At 46.5% G+C, this 16,049-nt stretch overlaps 1 protein-coding gene across 8 annotated transcripts in view; it reads right to left on the bottom strand.

Moving 5' to 3' along the window:
• Positions 1 to 16,049, bottom strand: part of ZXDC (ZXD family zinc finger C) — a 41,478-nt gene that overhangs the window by 24,082 nt on the left and 1,347 nt on the right. For 6 of the 8 annotated variants that reach the window (XR_013448625.1, XR_013448626.1, XM_036077819.2 and 3 more), the window contains exons 2-8: positions 13,713 to 13,865; positions 13,539 to 13,617; positions 12,460 to 12,590; positions 7,372 to 7,542; positions 2,734 to 3,422; positions 1,531 to 1,593; positions 785 to 869 (exon numbers count right to left, since the gene is read on the bottom strand). Coding sequence is in view for 6 of the 8 variants with exons in the window: in XM_036077819.2 (XP_035933712.1) it covers positions 785 to 869; positions 1,531 to 1,593; positions 2,734 to 3,422; positions 7,372 to 7,542; positions 12,460 to 12,590; positions 13,539 to 13,617; positions 13,713 to 13,865 (1,371 nt within the window). In the remaining 2 variants the exon portion in view is untranslated. The remainder of the gene's footprint in view (positions 1 to 784; positions 870 to 1,530; positions 1,594 to 2,733; positions 3,423 to 7,371; positions 7,543 to 12,459; positions 12,591 to 13,538; positions 13,618 to 13,712; positions 13,866 to 16,049) is intronic. The other 2 variants (XM_036077818.2, XM_078074178.1) reach the window with 1 other exon arrangement.

Raw genomic sequence — 16,049 nt, forward strand, 5'->3', positions numbered from 1 at the left:
CTGCTGAGCGCACTGCCTGACTCAGGGCTCGATCCCACCACCCATGAGTTCATGAACTGAGCTGAAACCAAGAGTCGGACACTTAACCAACTGAGTCACCCAGGCACCCTACCCTTTGATACTATTCAAACAAATTTTAGATAAAGAGACATATGAAATATGCAGAAAATGGTATTAGAAGAAATCACTGTTACCTCTACAAAAGGATTACCACAGTCTCTTTAAGCACTGCATCCCTCTATTCCACTTTCTGGATGGACAGACAGAGAGGTACACGAGGCCATATACTAGGTCTGGTTTGGTCCAACGAGTGTTTTTTAAAAATTCCAAAAAAACTGTTGACATTTTAAAATGACAAGATTTCAACAGAACTCGGAACTGGATATCCACAATGCCATGTGCCACCCATGTCCCCAGGCTCTTCCTAATGCCAAGGTCAGGGGCCAGTGGCCAGTTAGCATCAGGTTCGCACCTCTGCTCTTCTGACACCTGGCCAATCTGTTCTTTGTCCTAGCAGCCTGCTAGGCAGCAGACATTGAAGTCTGTGACCACTAACTTTTGCACAGCTTTTTTTAGATAAATAAAACATGTTCATAGTGATGCTGGAAATTTTGCTGATAATTTTTTCTTAAGTTCACATAAAACTGAGGAGTTGATAAAGGGCATTTTGAACATAAAAGTAACACAAAGAACATAGAAACACCTATTCTGCGTGTTTCTTCTGTCCTTAATTAAGGCCCAGGGTGACTCAGATCCCTCAATCCCCCAGCACACACAGCCTCACCTGCGTTGCTCCCAGTTCCTTTCTGCTTTTTTTTCTTGGCTAGTTGAATGGCTCGGGAATCAGTTCTTGCTGAGCCCCCACTTTCCTGAGACCAAAGAAAAGTGTGTCAGTCACTCGTTCCAAATAGTAAAGGAAGGGTAGCAAGGGAACTACGGAAATGTACTAAGTCTGCCTCCTGAACAGAGCAGATAGAGTCCAATTATCTTTGAGGATCTCCAGCAAAGGTTCACGGAGAATCAAATATTACATCCAATTATAGTGACAACTAAACAGAAAGAGTTGGAACAATATACATAATTTTATTATCCAGAGAAGCAAAGTTTATTCCTCCAAAGTCTAAAACATATTAAAATACTTTACACAGAAACTGTTATAAAAGGAGTTACATACTTCTCTGCTGTCTGAAACAACCAGCCTTCCCTTGGTGGTTCAGGATTAATTAACTGCAGCACTTCTCAACATTCTCCAGAACATGCCACACAACACTTGTACGGCAGACCCAGGGAGGTCCTATTTCATATACCCACTACAGAGGCCGCTCTGGTGGCAGGTGCCGGACTCAAAAGTCATATACACCAAAACAAGAACTACATTACTGAATTCAGAAAGGTTACGGAGGGAGCCAAACAGTCCCATTCAAATGGGACTTCACTTCTGTAAATTTGTGAACGTTTGATAAGAAAAACAGCTTAATGCTTACCACTACAAAAAGAAAAAGAAACATCCCTCAACAGCTTGTGGCATACCTGTAACCCATTCACCACACACCATCTGTGCTCAGAGAATCGAGGCAGCCCAACGTCACACAGCTAGCGAGAAAATGAACAAGGAGTCAGGATCAAGGTCATGGCGGCTCGTCCTGCCTCCACCCAGTTACGGCTCTGGAGATGCAGTGGCACCAAGGAACTATGGTTTCCCAAGGCACCAAGGCCCTCCACACAGGCCCTGCCTCCCCACTGACCTCTGAGCCTCGGCCATCTCCCCCTCTGGCCACCTAAGCAAAGGCTGCCAAGTATGGCTATGCCACTGACAAGTGGGAGCCATCAGAAAAGGTACGACAGACTGTGCTTCTCTCAGACTGAAAGGCTCATGGTAGATGGGTTACCACATCCCTCACAACTGATTCAAATTCAAAGGATTTAACTTTAAAAAAAAAAAAAACTGTGGTAAAATAAGATTTAACATTTTGAACAATATAAATATCACCATCAAATTTAACCTGTGCCACAAAAAAAAACCTATTTGATCATTCCCATCTGAGACTGAGGAAATAATCAGACTCCCCCCCAAGAATCTTTAATTAAATAATTTTAAATTAAATTATATTAAATGTATTAACTGACATAAATATAATTAAAGTATATTAACTGTCGAGCCTCAAAATTGGAGAAGTACTCTTATAACCCTCCAGAAACAAAAGCTCACAAACCACTCCCTTTTTTCCTTGTTAATTCTAATTTTTAAAAAATGCTTAATGCTTTTTTTTTTTTTGCATGGTTTTAAAGTTTCCATTAAACCTGATGTCACGATTCCTCTTCCTCTGGCCATTACTAAGTCTAAGGACCTGTTATTCCGTGAAAAGCACAAAGGCAGAACATCTCAACATTATGAAATACCCTTTTTTTTTTTTTTTCAAGAAAAGAAACATATCATCACAGAATCACAGAACTCAAAAGGACCTTAGAAATCATCTAGCCAAACCCCCTCATTTTAGAAATAAATGAGAACTTAAGGCTCAGACAGGATAAGTGATTTCCTCAAGGTCGTAAAACCTAGTCAGTTCCAGACTCAAGATCAGAATTCAGATTTCCAGACTTGTAGTCCAGGGCTCCATCTTTTCGCAAACCAGTAAGAAATGTCTGCACATGAACGATTAATCCAGAACATCCTCAAAACTGAGTGTAAGAGAAGCGAGTTACGCGGTGGTGACTGAATAGAGCACTTCATACCAAATAAAAGTTGCCGGTCCCCGCACTGAGCCCCGTGTCTTTCTGAGGACTGTGCTTTTCCGCAGGGCTGCAGAACACCGACCTGGGCGCCCCTCGGCTCCGTTCTTGCTGCCTCACGGTGCCGGGGCCGGGAGGCGAGTCCGGTTCCACTTTGATTGGAGCCAGCAATTCTGGGCCACTGGTGTTTCCAGGTGGGGGGCTCGGAGAGGTCAGTGTGGTGGTGGTGTCTGCTAAATGACCACCTGAGGTCAAAGCCTGTGGGTCCGGACTCAAGTTCTTGACAGGCAGAGCTACCAGACAGCCTAATGCTCCTGCGCTTACAGTCTGCACGTCATCCACACTGAAGCTGCTCTGTTGAAGAACTGTGGCTGCGGTGCCAAGAACAAGAGGGCTATCCAGGCTTGGAGGGATGTCACTGTGGGCCACCAACACCAGCGGGTCCATGGGCCCCAAGGAACTATTATTAGCAGGAAGGTTCCCTCCGAGTGAAGCGCTCACAGAAGTAACATCAATAGTCAGGATTCCAGAGTTCAGCGCCTCATCTGAGGCCCCCGCCGCACTACCACCATCACCGGGTGCATCAGAGAAGAGCGCTGCCAGGTCTATGTTGTTGAGCTCACTTTGGCCTGGGCTGCCAAGCTCACTGCTGTGCGTAAGAGAACTCGGAGCTCCAAGCTGAGGGAAGAGATCTGAAAGAGAAATGAACACTCCAGTTGTTTTATGCACTTTAGCAGACTCGGAAGTTTTGTTTGTGCTGAGACATTATGTAGCAAGCAACCCTTCAAGGTAACATCAACATCTACTCCTCCTGCCCCTGCTGCCTGGTGCATCAAAGGTGGCCACACACTGAAGAAAGGCATTGTTTGATAACCTATCAGGCATTCTACAGACACTATCACAAATCCTTGAGCTCACAGGGATTTCTCCAGATAGGAAATGACCTGAGAGTCTAAATAACATTTCCTAAAGTCACATCAGCTGGTAATAGAAAGAGGCAAGACTTGAATCCATGTCTTTCTGGCTTCAAACCCTATGCTCTTTCTGCTACACAACAAGAACTGCGCTCGGAAGCCCGTAAAACCTTCCACAGAACATAAGTCTTCAGAAGTCAGACACAAGCTGAACTCTGGCTCTGGGATATTTTTGGAATCGGCTGGTGTCAGCTCATGTCTCATCAAAATCTATGCCCCACTCCACAACTAGCTGCCATTCCAAAACAAATTTGAGTCATCTGGGGATGATCAGTGGGGGGGGAAAAAAAAAACTGTCCTGTCTGGCATGCTCTGGGATCAAGGCCCTGGCTCAAGGTCCCAACCCTAGGACTACAGAGAACTAAGACCATCAGGCCCCAGGCACTCTGGAGCTGTGTCCCCTCCATGGAGCTTCTCCTGATGGGCTCCCCCAACCACTATATTTGCAACCTCCAACACTCCTTCCTCCCCCTAGGCCATGATCATCCTGAGGGTAGGGAGTCTATCTGACCCACAATGTCCCTTCAGCACCAGGCACCGGCGCCTGGCCCCTAAGCAGCACTTAATGATTATAGCAAAAATAATTTAGTAAATCCCTCTTTAGTCTTAATTGTTCATTCAGCCTCAGTTGTTCCCATCACTCTTCGAATATTTGATCCTCTGTTATTCAATTAAGTAACGTGAACAGACTACCCTTGAAGGAATAATGAGCATTAACATACTTTTACAAAATTTCATTGAGGGGTGCCAGCCTCAGTTGGTGGAGCACATGACTCTTGATCTCGGTTGGGGTTGTGAGTTCGAGCCCACGTTAGGTGTAGAAATTACTTAAAAATAAAATGTTAAAAAATTTCAATGAATATTCAAGTCAGAGATTTATACACCAGTACACCCAATCAATCATCCCAAATCCTAGGACTCTTCAAGCACCAAGTAAACAGGAAGATGAGAATACAAAGTATTTGGGTAAGGGAGCCAAACAAGGCCCTGAAGTTAATCCTTCCCAAGAAATTTGTAGCTGAAGCTTCTAGAAAATGCCAGTGCCCGGCCAGAGGAAAAAGGCTCTCTCAGTTCTCTGGCTCTATTCCTTCTACACCAACTGTTAGCTAATCCCAAACTCATACTTTCCAGTGGTGGACACCAGCTCAGAGTGCCTGTTAATAGTTCTAATGCAAACCTATGAAAGAAATCCACTACAGACCCTCCCAAAATAAATTAATAACCAAATTCCAAATATTATCTTCTTTAGCTGTCAAACTACTTTGAAATTTAAAAATAGTATCGATATATTATTGCTTCTTCACTAAGTATCTCAGAACCAATAAAACAACTTAAAAAAATGGCAGAGATTCAGAAATTAAGAATGGAAAACTGTCTCTTTTTCAAAACCTTCCAAAAATTCCCTTGACTATCTTGAGAATTTCATAGGGATAAAAAATTAATAATAATCTCGGTGTGGATACCAATTTGTTCACAAATTTCCTATTTAGCGCTGAAATCACAGATATTTACTGGACACCTGCTATTGTCGAGATATTCAGAAATCATTAAATGTTAATTAATAGAGCGTCTAGACCAAGGTTACAATCGTGACCTCACTCCAGCACTTCTCAGTGTATGGGACCTCAGACAAATCCCTCTCCTTTCCACCTCAGCTTCATCAGGGACAGAGCAGTGAACATGCCCCTGCCCCAGGACCACCGTGAGGGGACTCCAACAGCCAATCCAGGGCCTGGCAGAGCCCCTGGCAGCGTCAGTCCACAACAATGCAGGTTCCCAAGCACCCGTTTCTCACGAGGCTAGCGCTGGGACACTACATTAGTTATCCACCTCTGACCACAGCAGGGGAGAATGACACACAAGTCAGTCAATGGCACATTATAAACTCAGGGCCTGGGAAACACAGGCACTACAGAGCCCCTAAGAGGCTCTCACATGGAGACAGAGTCTAAGGAAACTCCTGTGGAATGAATGATGCTGTCGCTGACTTCTGAATGAGCCAAGCCAGGAAAGGAAGAAGAGCAAAGAGGCCCAGGTGCACGGTATCCCACAGTGCCAGCTCAGAGCCAGGAGTGGCGAGGGCTAAGTTCTAGAGACAGAAGTAGCAACCCGACCCCTGACGGCCTCTCAACACCAGCCTACAGCTCTTGACTGGACTCTGTGAGTTGAGGGGACAGCCTCTCATATGAGTCCTCATAACATCTAGAGTTCAGAAGGGCAGCTTCTTAAATCCCAGCGAAATGGCAATTACGTTAGAGCCAAAGGAGTGAGGTGACCACATCTATAACAGGGTGGGAAGAAGCCAGAGGAAGGACATTTCCTTTGGAAAACTACACAAATTCTACTCCGTGTTTTAGTTTTTTTTATTTTTATTTTTTTTATAAATGTTAGCCATTATTATTATTTTTTTAAAGATTTTATTTATTTATTTGACAGAGAGATAGAGAGAGAGCACAGATAGAGTGGCAGGCAGAGGGAGAGGGAGAAGCAGGCTCTCCGCTGAGTAGTGAGCCCGATGCGGGGCTCAATCCCAGCGCCCTGGGATCATGACCTGAGCTGAAGGCAGACGCTTAACTGACTGAGCCACTCAGGCGCCCCTCTACTCCGTGTTTTAAAGATGAGGAAACCGAGGGACGCCTGGGTGGCTCAGTTGGTTAAGCGACTGCCTTCGGCTCAGGTCATGATCCTGGAGTCCCGGGATCGAGTCCCACATCGGGCTCCCTGCTCGGCAGGGAGTCTGCTTCTCCCTCTGACCCTCCCCCCTCTCATGCGTTCTCTCTCATTCTTTCTCTCAAAAAAAAAAAAAAAAAAAAAAAAAGATGAGGAAACCGAAGCTTGAGGACCTGTGCGTCGCCTGGACCCCCCCGCCGGGAAGTAGCTGTGCCCCCAGGGCTGGTGCTGCCTGTCACCCAGGTGGAAGGGAGGCAGCATGCTCAAATAACTGTAAGGCTAGCGAGGACTTCCCCGGCCAGGAGCAACCCCACCGCACCCCAGACAGCAGGGTGGTGCGAGCTCCAAGGCAGAGGCACCACAGAGCCACCCAGACCCCTCAACGGTCTGCCCATAGGGCTGTGCGTGCAGTCTCGAGAGGCAGACCGTCAGTCCCTTGCCACCATGCAGCCAGATGACCAGGCCTTCACGTGCCCAGAATCCCCGCTCCAGACTACGGCTGTGGTTCCCTCACCCCCCTCCCCTACCCAGGCCCTCAAGCCCCGCCCCCGCTCACAAGGTGAAACACTGCTCAGCACAACGGGACAGAGAGAGGAGTGAAGACAGAAACAAGGGAGGGGCAGGCTCAGAATTCAGGACAAAGGTCACAGAGGGAGACAGACTTGGGAGACATATGCTAGGAAAAGCCAAGTAAAACACTAAAAATAAATAAATAAACAAACAAATAACTGAATGCTCCTCAAGGGAAGCACTTCAGAAACAAGGGAGGAATTAAGGGTCAGAGGCAAGAAGTGGCAGAAGAGTCCAAAAGATGCCACTAGGCTTGGCAGCCATGGTCCACGGGCCAGTAAGACTTCACTGTGCTCTATTAATTTAACCTATAACCAGACAACTTCTGAAGAGGGCAGAGGAAGGAAGGACATGCTTTGGCTTCTCTGACACATGTCAAGTGTACACATCTTTGCAGTGTCCTAAGAGAGAAGTAAACCGAGCAGACCTGGGCGCCGGCTATGCTGTCGGACCACATGTGCCTTCATGCTGTGCTTGGAGGTGAAGAGTCTGTTACAGCTGGACACCGGGCAACGGCTTTTTGGAGCACCCACGTCCTGCAGGTGTTTCTTGGAGTGAATGTAGAGGCTGCTACGGGCAGAGAACCTGGCACAGCACCCTGGAACAAAAAGACCGATGAGTGGTAAACCTGAGGATTCCCAAGAAACCAGTGCTGACATTTCCTCCCATTGGAATCATAAGACAATGCATGCCCATGCTCCGGCCACTGGCCAGGGACAGATACAATACGCCTTGGGGCAGCATCACAAATGTAGGGGCCAAGGCAGGCTGCCCCCAGGCCAGGCCTTTCTGGCAGGCAGATTATGCCAGCTGGAAACAATCAAGGCCCAAAAGACTCGGGAATAAACTTTGACATCCCTCTGCCTACTGTCTAAAAGAATTTAGATGGAGGACATGCTCTAGGAAAAAAGCTACCACCACAGATAACTACATTATGATACAAACTAGGTATGGGGGACGGGGAGGACCTAGCAAGGCCTGTTTGATCAAAGTCTGCTCTGTGTCCCATTGTTTCTGTGGGCCAGCAAACACTTGTTCACCAAACATTTACTTGTTTTCATTTTCCTATGAAATGCTTTCCTTCCCTCTGAAAGTCCCAGGTCCCTACCCACCCTTCTCTTTAGCTCAGGATGACATATATACTTCATTTTACCTGTCTCTGGAATCTCATGTCTGTGTGGCTTTTCCATACATATGAAATTAAATTTTATTTTCTCTTAATCTGTCTCATGTCAATTTAATTTAGTCCAGCTAGAACAACCTTGAAGGGCAGAAAAAAATTCTTCCTCCCTGACACAAGGAAATAAATTTGAAAGCAAACTGCATTTAAAAGGACACAGCAAGTTCCCCATCAGTTGTGTAGAAGACACATAACCTTGACAAGTTAACTCTGGGCCTGTTTCTTCACCCACTACACAGGGTTGCTGGGAAAACTAAGTCAAATTCAGTGTTAAACAACCCCTTAAAAGTTCAATTGCTAAAAATTTGTACCAATTATCTGTACTTAGCTACTACTATAAAAACTGGAACCCTATGACATTTAGAGTTGGAAACTCTCTCAACAGATCACCAAAACCAATTCCTCTCATTTTACTACTGAGAAACTGAGGCCCAAAGGAACCAAGCAAATGACCCTAAATCAGGAGCACAAGTGAAGCCTGGAGGTGGCACCGCCTTGCTGACAACTCAACGGCTTAGCCAGAGTCAGTAAGATCACAGACCTGCATGTATGTGTCAGGTGGGAAAACAAGACAAATTAAAAAATACCACCACCTTCCTCTTGGCCTAACCTCCCACTGCTGAAACTCTGCACCACAGGGACACACAGAGGGGAAGCACGGTTCTAGGCAGCTACAAGCTTGTGACTTGGTAGGGATGTGTAAACAACCAGCTGTCCTAACAAAGGGCAAAATAAAACCAGTGCTAGTGCCATGGAGTGTTCTAGAAGCAGAAGAAACAGTGTACCTCTTGAGAGGAGAGAAAAAAGATTTCAAGAGGTGGGTAGCATTTGAGGTGACTGGGTCTTGACAAATGGTAGGGGCCACAGAGCAGAGCAGGAGGGTGTGCAGGCCGAGGCACTGCCATCCAAGGCGTGGAGGCCACGAAGCAGGGTGGGCAGCGCTTGGACTCTGGAGCCCAACTCTAGCTCAGACCCTACTGGCCATGTGCCTTATTTATTCTTTCCGGGTCTCCTTTTCCTTTTCTGTAAAGTGGGAATGACACCCACCTCACAGGGGTTATGAAGACTACACATAAACTATCCCAACCTACAGAGTGCTCGCACAGTGCCCACGGAAGTGGAGCGAGCATCACTGCACTTGTGGCAGCTTCTTGGGATGGCGAGGTGGAGCTGCTGGAGTCTAGGGCCTGGGGGGGGGGAGGCCTATTTTAGGAAAAGAGGCTATGAAGACAGAATATGGCCAGATGACTAAGGGTTTTGACTGCCTCTGAGAGGAGTTTTGAACTTATTTCATTTTCAAACAAAGCTTCCAGCTTGTTTCCAGGTCAGGCTCATGAGAGAACATTTGGAAAACACACGAGAACAGACACCTCCAGGCTCACCCCCAGGTGCACTGTCTGCAATGTGTGCTTTGCTCCACACGGTGCCCAGGGGTACTCTGTACCTGCAATGTCCCTCGGCCCCCTTTCCAGATGGGACTCCTCCACACAGACTTAACTGCTTTGCCGAGGACAGGGGTCAACCACAACAGGGATGTCTGCCACACTCGTCAGCAGTGGTTTCCATTTTAAAAAATACTTGCTAACTCGACAGAGAACAAAATATTCTTCATTTTCATTTGTACATCCTTTGATGGCCAGCAATGTGACCATTTTTCCACGTGTGTTAATGGCTGTCTTTTCCTAACTGCAACAGTATCTACCGAGATTTGTATCCATTCTTAACAAATCAAAACTATTAATACTAGCACCCCACATTTATACCAAGTTACCCCCACCCAGAGGAGGGGCAGAAGCAGCCCATCAATGACAAACACCATGGGAATCTCCTCAACTCCCATCTACCACTTACAGGAGGACCACACACATCTTCCAACCTCTACTCTGTATGCCTTGACTCTGTATACACTGCCACGGCGTACGAGAGGTGACGCCGCCACGGCCACCACCATACACACACACACAAACACACACACACACACAAGCGCAGTCCTCACTCCACCACCCTGCCCTCCCCCATACACACTCACCGCTGTGTGGCCCTACCCTCCCCGTCTCCTCCAGTTACTATGAAAAGATGGGTGGTGACGGTTCTTTGATTTTTTTGTTGTTTTTAACTTTTTATTATGAAACATTTCAAACATTACAAAAGCAGAAAGAATGGTCTAGTCACCCATATTCAAGAATTATCAACTCTCATTAAAAAAAAAAAAGAATCATCAACTCTCAGCCAACCCAAAACAGGGTCCTAGGATCCTCTCCCTTGGCTCCTGCCCTCACCTCCACTCGCTGGAGAAGCGCGCTCTTCAACCAAGCACCACTGGTCACCCCATCTGCACCTGCCTCTACCAGCTCGACATGCTCAAAGTTCTCAAGCCTCCAGTTACTGCAAGGCAGAAACCACCCCTCCTCTGTAGCCAGCTACCACCCCCTTCCTCTTTCCCTCCCTCACAAGCCACCTCCTGCCTTACCCTACCCCACCACTCAAGGCACTACAGCAGGGCTCTGCCTGAGCTACTCCACCGAACCTTGACCCTCACCCTGCAAGACCTCACTGATCCTGCTGGAGGAGCCCATGGTCCTCACCAAACTGCCGCCCCTCAGCACTCAGGACGGACCCTCTCCTTTCCCAGACATCCTCCTCTCTTGGCTTCAGTGCTACCAAGGCTACACTCTTCCCATTCCTTCTTAGGCCCCTCCCAGGGCGCCCCTTCTACTTTTCCACCTGAGTTTGTGGCGGTCCCCAGGGTTTTTGTCCTAGGCCTTTTTGGTTTAATAGCAATGGTAACAATGGCAGTAGCCATTGTTACCTAATAGGGCCCTCTCAAAACAACCCTGTGTTATGACCACTTCAAAGATGGGGAAAAGAGGCAGAGAGTGCTTGAGCCACTTGTCAGAGGCTACAGAGCGACTTAAGCAGCAGGCTTGGGATTGGGGTCCAGGAAGCCTCAAGCCTTCGATCACCACACTCCTCCGCCCCTCTTCAGCGTACACCAATCCTTGAGCACTGCATCCACTTCCGTGGCTTAGATCATCACCATGTGCTGCCTGCCTCACTCCCAGCCCACCTCCTCACCAACCCCAGCAAGCAGTACATCCCTGCCTCCTGAGCATCTGAACTTGGAAAGCCTGTGGGCACCTAAAATGCAGCACATTCTCTTCCTCCAACCACCAGCCCTGTGTGCCTACCTCAAGTGAGATGCTGGATCCAACTACTGCTTCACCCAAAACCCCTACTCCCAAATCTATCACCAAGCACTGCTGGTGCACTGTCTAACTCCTATCTCTCTCATCTGTGCCCTCTCTCCCTTCCCACTGCCAAGCCCCAGTGCAGGTGCCAATCATCTCCCCAGGAAACCAGACTGAGCCTAAAAACTCAATCATGGTCCCATCACTCCCCTGCCCTGAGCACCCAGCCTGCTGCTCTCACCATTCTGGGAGATGCCCCTACACTGGCCTCTCCTGCCTCCTCTACCCCTGGATAGCTCTGCCTCCTTCTTCAGCCAGCTGGGAGACCACTCCCACACCCCCATGCTCTAGGAGCAGTCTGGGTGACCTGTGTGTCCCCACAGCACCCTACAGGTACTGGTCTACCTGGCATGCCCCAACTGGAGCTCTGATGACAGGAGGAACTGTGTCTTGGTTAAACCATCTGTATTATCTTCATGACATTCTAGGAACCGGTCTTGGCTTCAAATTGGGTCTTTATTATCCCTTTTCCAGATAAGGAAACTGAGGCCCAGAGAAGGTGGCCTGAGATCATCACCTGAGGGAGGGGGGAGCCAGGAATGAGACTCACAAGCACACACTGACCTGCTCTGCCCTCCCACACACCTGCAGCACTTAAAGTAGGCCAGCACACACGAGCCACGGAGTACACTTCTGCCCATGAATCATGCCTTCGCTATGCAGAGAGAAAACATCTGAATGCCCTTTTTAAAAAGCTAGCCTAACCTGACTGCTGTCCAATCACAGCATGCACAGCTACCATTTACTGAATCCATGATAGGTGCCAGATGCCAAAACAGGCATTTTTCACAGCTTATTTCACCTACTCCTCACAACCACCACATTAAACAGGTAGTAACTAGAGCCACAGACCTGGCGAGTGCACTTCAGAGCCAAGAGTCAAACCAGGTCTGATCCTAAAGTCTGTTCTTTTCAATACACTGCTCCCAAGATAAAACAATTAACTAAAACCAGCCAATTAAATCTAATGCTGCAACTTACACTCACCTTGTCTTGAAGCAAATAGAACTTACCTTTAAACAACTTAAACTTACAACAACATGGACACATGCTAGTTTACAGCTCAAAGTAATATATTAAAATCTACCTTCCACGGGACACTCGAATGGCTTTGTGCCCAGGTGGGTGATGCTATGGCCTTTCAGGTGCTCTGCTCTCGTGAATGACTTCCCACAGCCTTCAACAGGGCAGGTAAACCTCCGGTCGTCGTCATGTTTCCTGCCAGAAGAGAAAAACAGGGAACAGTGATTATTCACACAACCCAGAGATACCAGACCTCAGAGATGATTCTTTGTTTAAAATTCTGCAAATTACAAACTCTTAGCATTTAAAGAAAATGATCAATACATTTCAGAAAATCTTAATTCTCTCTAACCCATGTGGACAGGTTTGCAATTTAGCTAACCCTGTAATTAGAAATTCTACTTTAATGACAAGGCTGACTTGAGACTCAGACACATCAATTAGTGCTGCTTCAATCTAGGAACACACAGCTGGGTCCCAAACGTATTGATGAAGCTACTTTCAATGTTTAGAAATTCTGGTAACAAACAAGGTTTCCAAGCTGCAGAGGGCAAAGAGAAACATGCACAGAAAATCAACTGCAATGCTAAAAGGACCCACTCAAGTCCCTGCATAAACACAGTTCTTTCCTAAGTACCACTGTTATACTTAAAACCCCTCAAATCCCCAGCTGTGCAAGCATGGACAAACCACCCAACCCTTCTGTGTCCCAACGCAAACCAGGAAAAGTAAGAACATCAAAGGCAGAGTCATTGTGAAGGTTAAAGGAGACACATATGTAAAGTGCTGAACATCACCTGCACACAGGCAAAGCCCTCCAAGGACATCGTTATCAGCATGGAAATTTTCTAATGACATCATGAAAGCTTCTTCCACAATGTTAACTTTTTTTAAATATCGAATTGTATATGAAATATGCAAATTACATTTAAAAACAACTATACCTAGAAAAACTGACATTAGGTGATCAGATTCTGAGTGGTTTTCTTTTTACAGCTTTCTGAACTTTCCAAACTATCTATAATGGGCTCCCTTTCTTATAATTTAAAAAAATCGACAGATATTTAATCCATAGGCCTCTGCTACTGACAAACAACTCATTCATTTCCTATACGGCTAATTCAACCAAAATGTAAAGATTACCTTTTGTGTCGTAGGAGTTTAGACATGCTGGTGAAGGTCCAGCCACAACTGTCAGAGTCACAAATAAAAGGTCTTTCACCTTAGAAAAGAAAAAAATTACGCCACATAATCATAAATGCAAGCTACCACAAAAACAAATCTTAGGTGCAAATGCTCTATTCTCTAGATCATTACCTGTATGACTTCTCAGGTGAATTTTCAGGCGACAGGCTTTGTCATATTGTTTGCTGCACCCAGGAAAGGAGCAAGAAAAGAGTTCTTGTTCCCTGAAGTGAGCTCGGTTATGGGAAAACAGAGCACTCACTGTGATGAATGTCTTCTCGCAGCCTGAACAAAGAAAACACAAACCCTGCTCATTGGTGTGACAAAAATCACATAACATAGCTAAACTAGTCACCCCTCCAGGACACTATTCACACTGAAGCAAACAAGAAAGAAAATGAGTCAGAAGCACCTCCAGAAAGTTACAACCACTGTTACAACCATTATTGTAATAGTGGCTAAGGGCAGCCAATAAGCACACGCAGGCCACCTGCTGTGATACTACTTAGATAGGAAGCGAATGATCAAGGGAAAGTCCTCCAATCACAGCCATGTGCTCTCCGTTTCCACAGCACAGATCTTTCTTACATTTTGTGAACTCAAATGTCAATGCTGTCTGTGTGAGACCAACGAAAATCCAACAAGAGATATTAGATACTAAGGAACAAGGATTCTGTCTGGGAGAGTTGAACTTGGAAGGGCCATAAACCATTGTTCTATCCGAGACTTTGCCCCTCCACGTGATGCTGTGTTCTCCAAAATTACAAATGTCCTCCCTGACATCCTCTGCAAAAGGCAACAGCCCCCGCTGTCACCTCGCTTCTCCTTTTCCTTTTGCTTATTTCACCAGGGTTCCCTGCTGTGAAAGGAGGCTACCAGGGTCGTCTTCATTCACATGGCCTTTTCCTTCACTCCCATCTTCAACCCCAGTTGAGCCACCAGAAAGGAGCCTACCTCAGCAATCCCCAGACTTTCCACATCAATAGCTCTCCTTTAACAAAAAGATTCAGTGCTTAGAGTAGAAAATACCAGGTTGCAAGATGCTGACCAGGTATCTTTGTGGCAGCTCTTCCCAGAGTAACATGCTACCATCGTGCCTATACACCACCGGGCAGATACACGCTGCACATCAAAGCACTAGCCCCAGGAACCCTACTTACCCTTGCAACACTCAACTGGGAAATGCTCCTCTTCCTAAATGCCCGAAAATCATCCTCTTCCTCCTCTTTGGCATAAAACTGCCCTCCTTCCCACCCCCTCATTCCCTATTTTGGGCTTTGGTGTATTCACACACTCCACAGGTAAATTGCTCTGCCTTAGCAAGAACCACCCTCCCTGCAATCAACAGTCAAGCCTTTTGATCCTGCCTCTGCAATCTTTCCTACGTGGAACCCCCTCACCATTCCCACTGCCTCAGCAAACTCAGGTCTAGAACATTTAATGGGGCTTCTTCACTGGTCCCTCTCCTGAACCCACCCAACCTGAACACTACTGATCATCCAACCCAAAACTCCCTGATCCTCCTAGTACTATACTTGGAATGATGCTCTTTGTGCATTTTACTAGGGAGCAGTCTATAAGCCAGATTCATAGAGTACAACTGAGAAACGTTCTGAAACAGTGGTTTAAATCTATATTCTCCACAAAGAGGGATGCACAAGACCGTTCACAAGCATGTGGGAAAAAAAATATTAGAACCTATTAATATGTTTTTCATTTCACCCTTTCAAAATCCCTACTACATTTAAGTGTATTTTATAACAAACACATCACTATGAGAGCACTGCACATATATAATGCATCAATACACATGCAGGGCGCATGCTAGGCACACAGTTGAGGTTCTGTTTTAATGAAGAGGACACGGAGGGTCCCTCACCCTCGACTGGGCCCTCCCACACCCTTCCAACTTCACTCCCCACCTCACACCACCACCACAGCCCGCATTCCCTTCCTTGGCTTTGCTGTGTCACCCACCAACACTGCCTTCCACCCCAGCTCAAGAAAGCCAACTCCTTCCCAAGCAGGAATCTTCTCTTCCTCCTGTGCCTCCCCAGGCACCTAAATCTGCCTCTCCTGGTGGAGTTCACTGTTTTGGAGCCTGCATTCCCTCCTACTGCAGGCAAGGACAGAGGGGAAAGGACCCTTCACTGGATATTACCCACATTACTGGGCCTCAGACTCTTCATCTGTAAAATGATAATTTTTTAGAACTTCCCAAAACTGTGAAGTCCAAAGAAAATAAAAGCATAAAAGGCCAGAAAACTGCAATGCACCACACACCTGTGACTATCCCCTCAGGGCCTTTAGGGTGTTGCATCTGGCCAGATTCATCTGTGCCACCTAAACATCTGATAATTGAATGTCTAACTGATGAGAGACCTAAGAAAACAGACACCTGACTCATAAATCAATTCTCTAGGAAGATGCTTTATCACCTTCATTAACCTGAAGCACCTCTAAGAGGGA

The sequence above is a fragment of the Halichoerus grypus genome, chromosome 1, assembly GCF_964656455.1.
Source record: "Halichoerus grypus chromosome 1, mHalGry1.hap1.1, whole genome shotgun sequence".
Lineage (NCBI taxonomy): Eukaryota > Metazoa > Chordata > Mammalia > Carnivora > Phocidae > Halichoerus > Halichoerus grypus.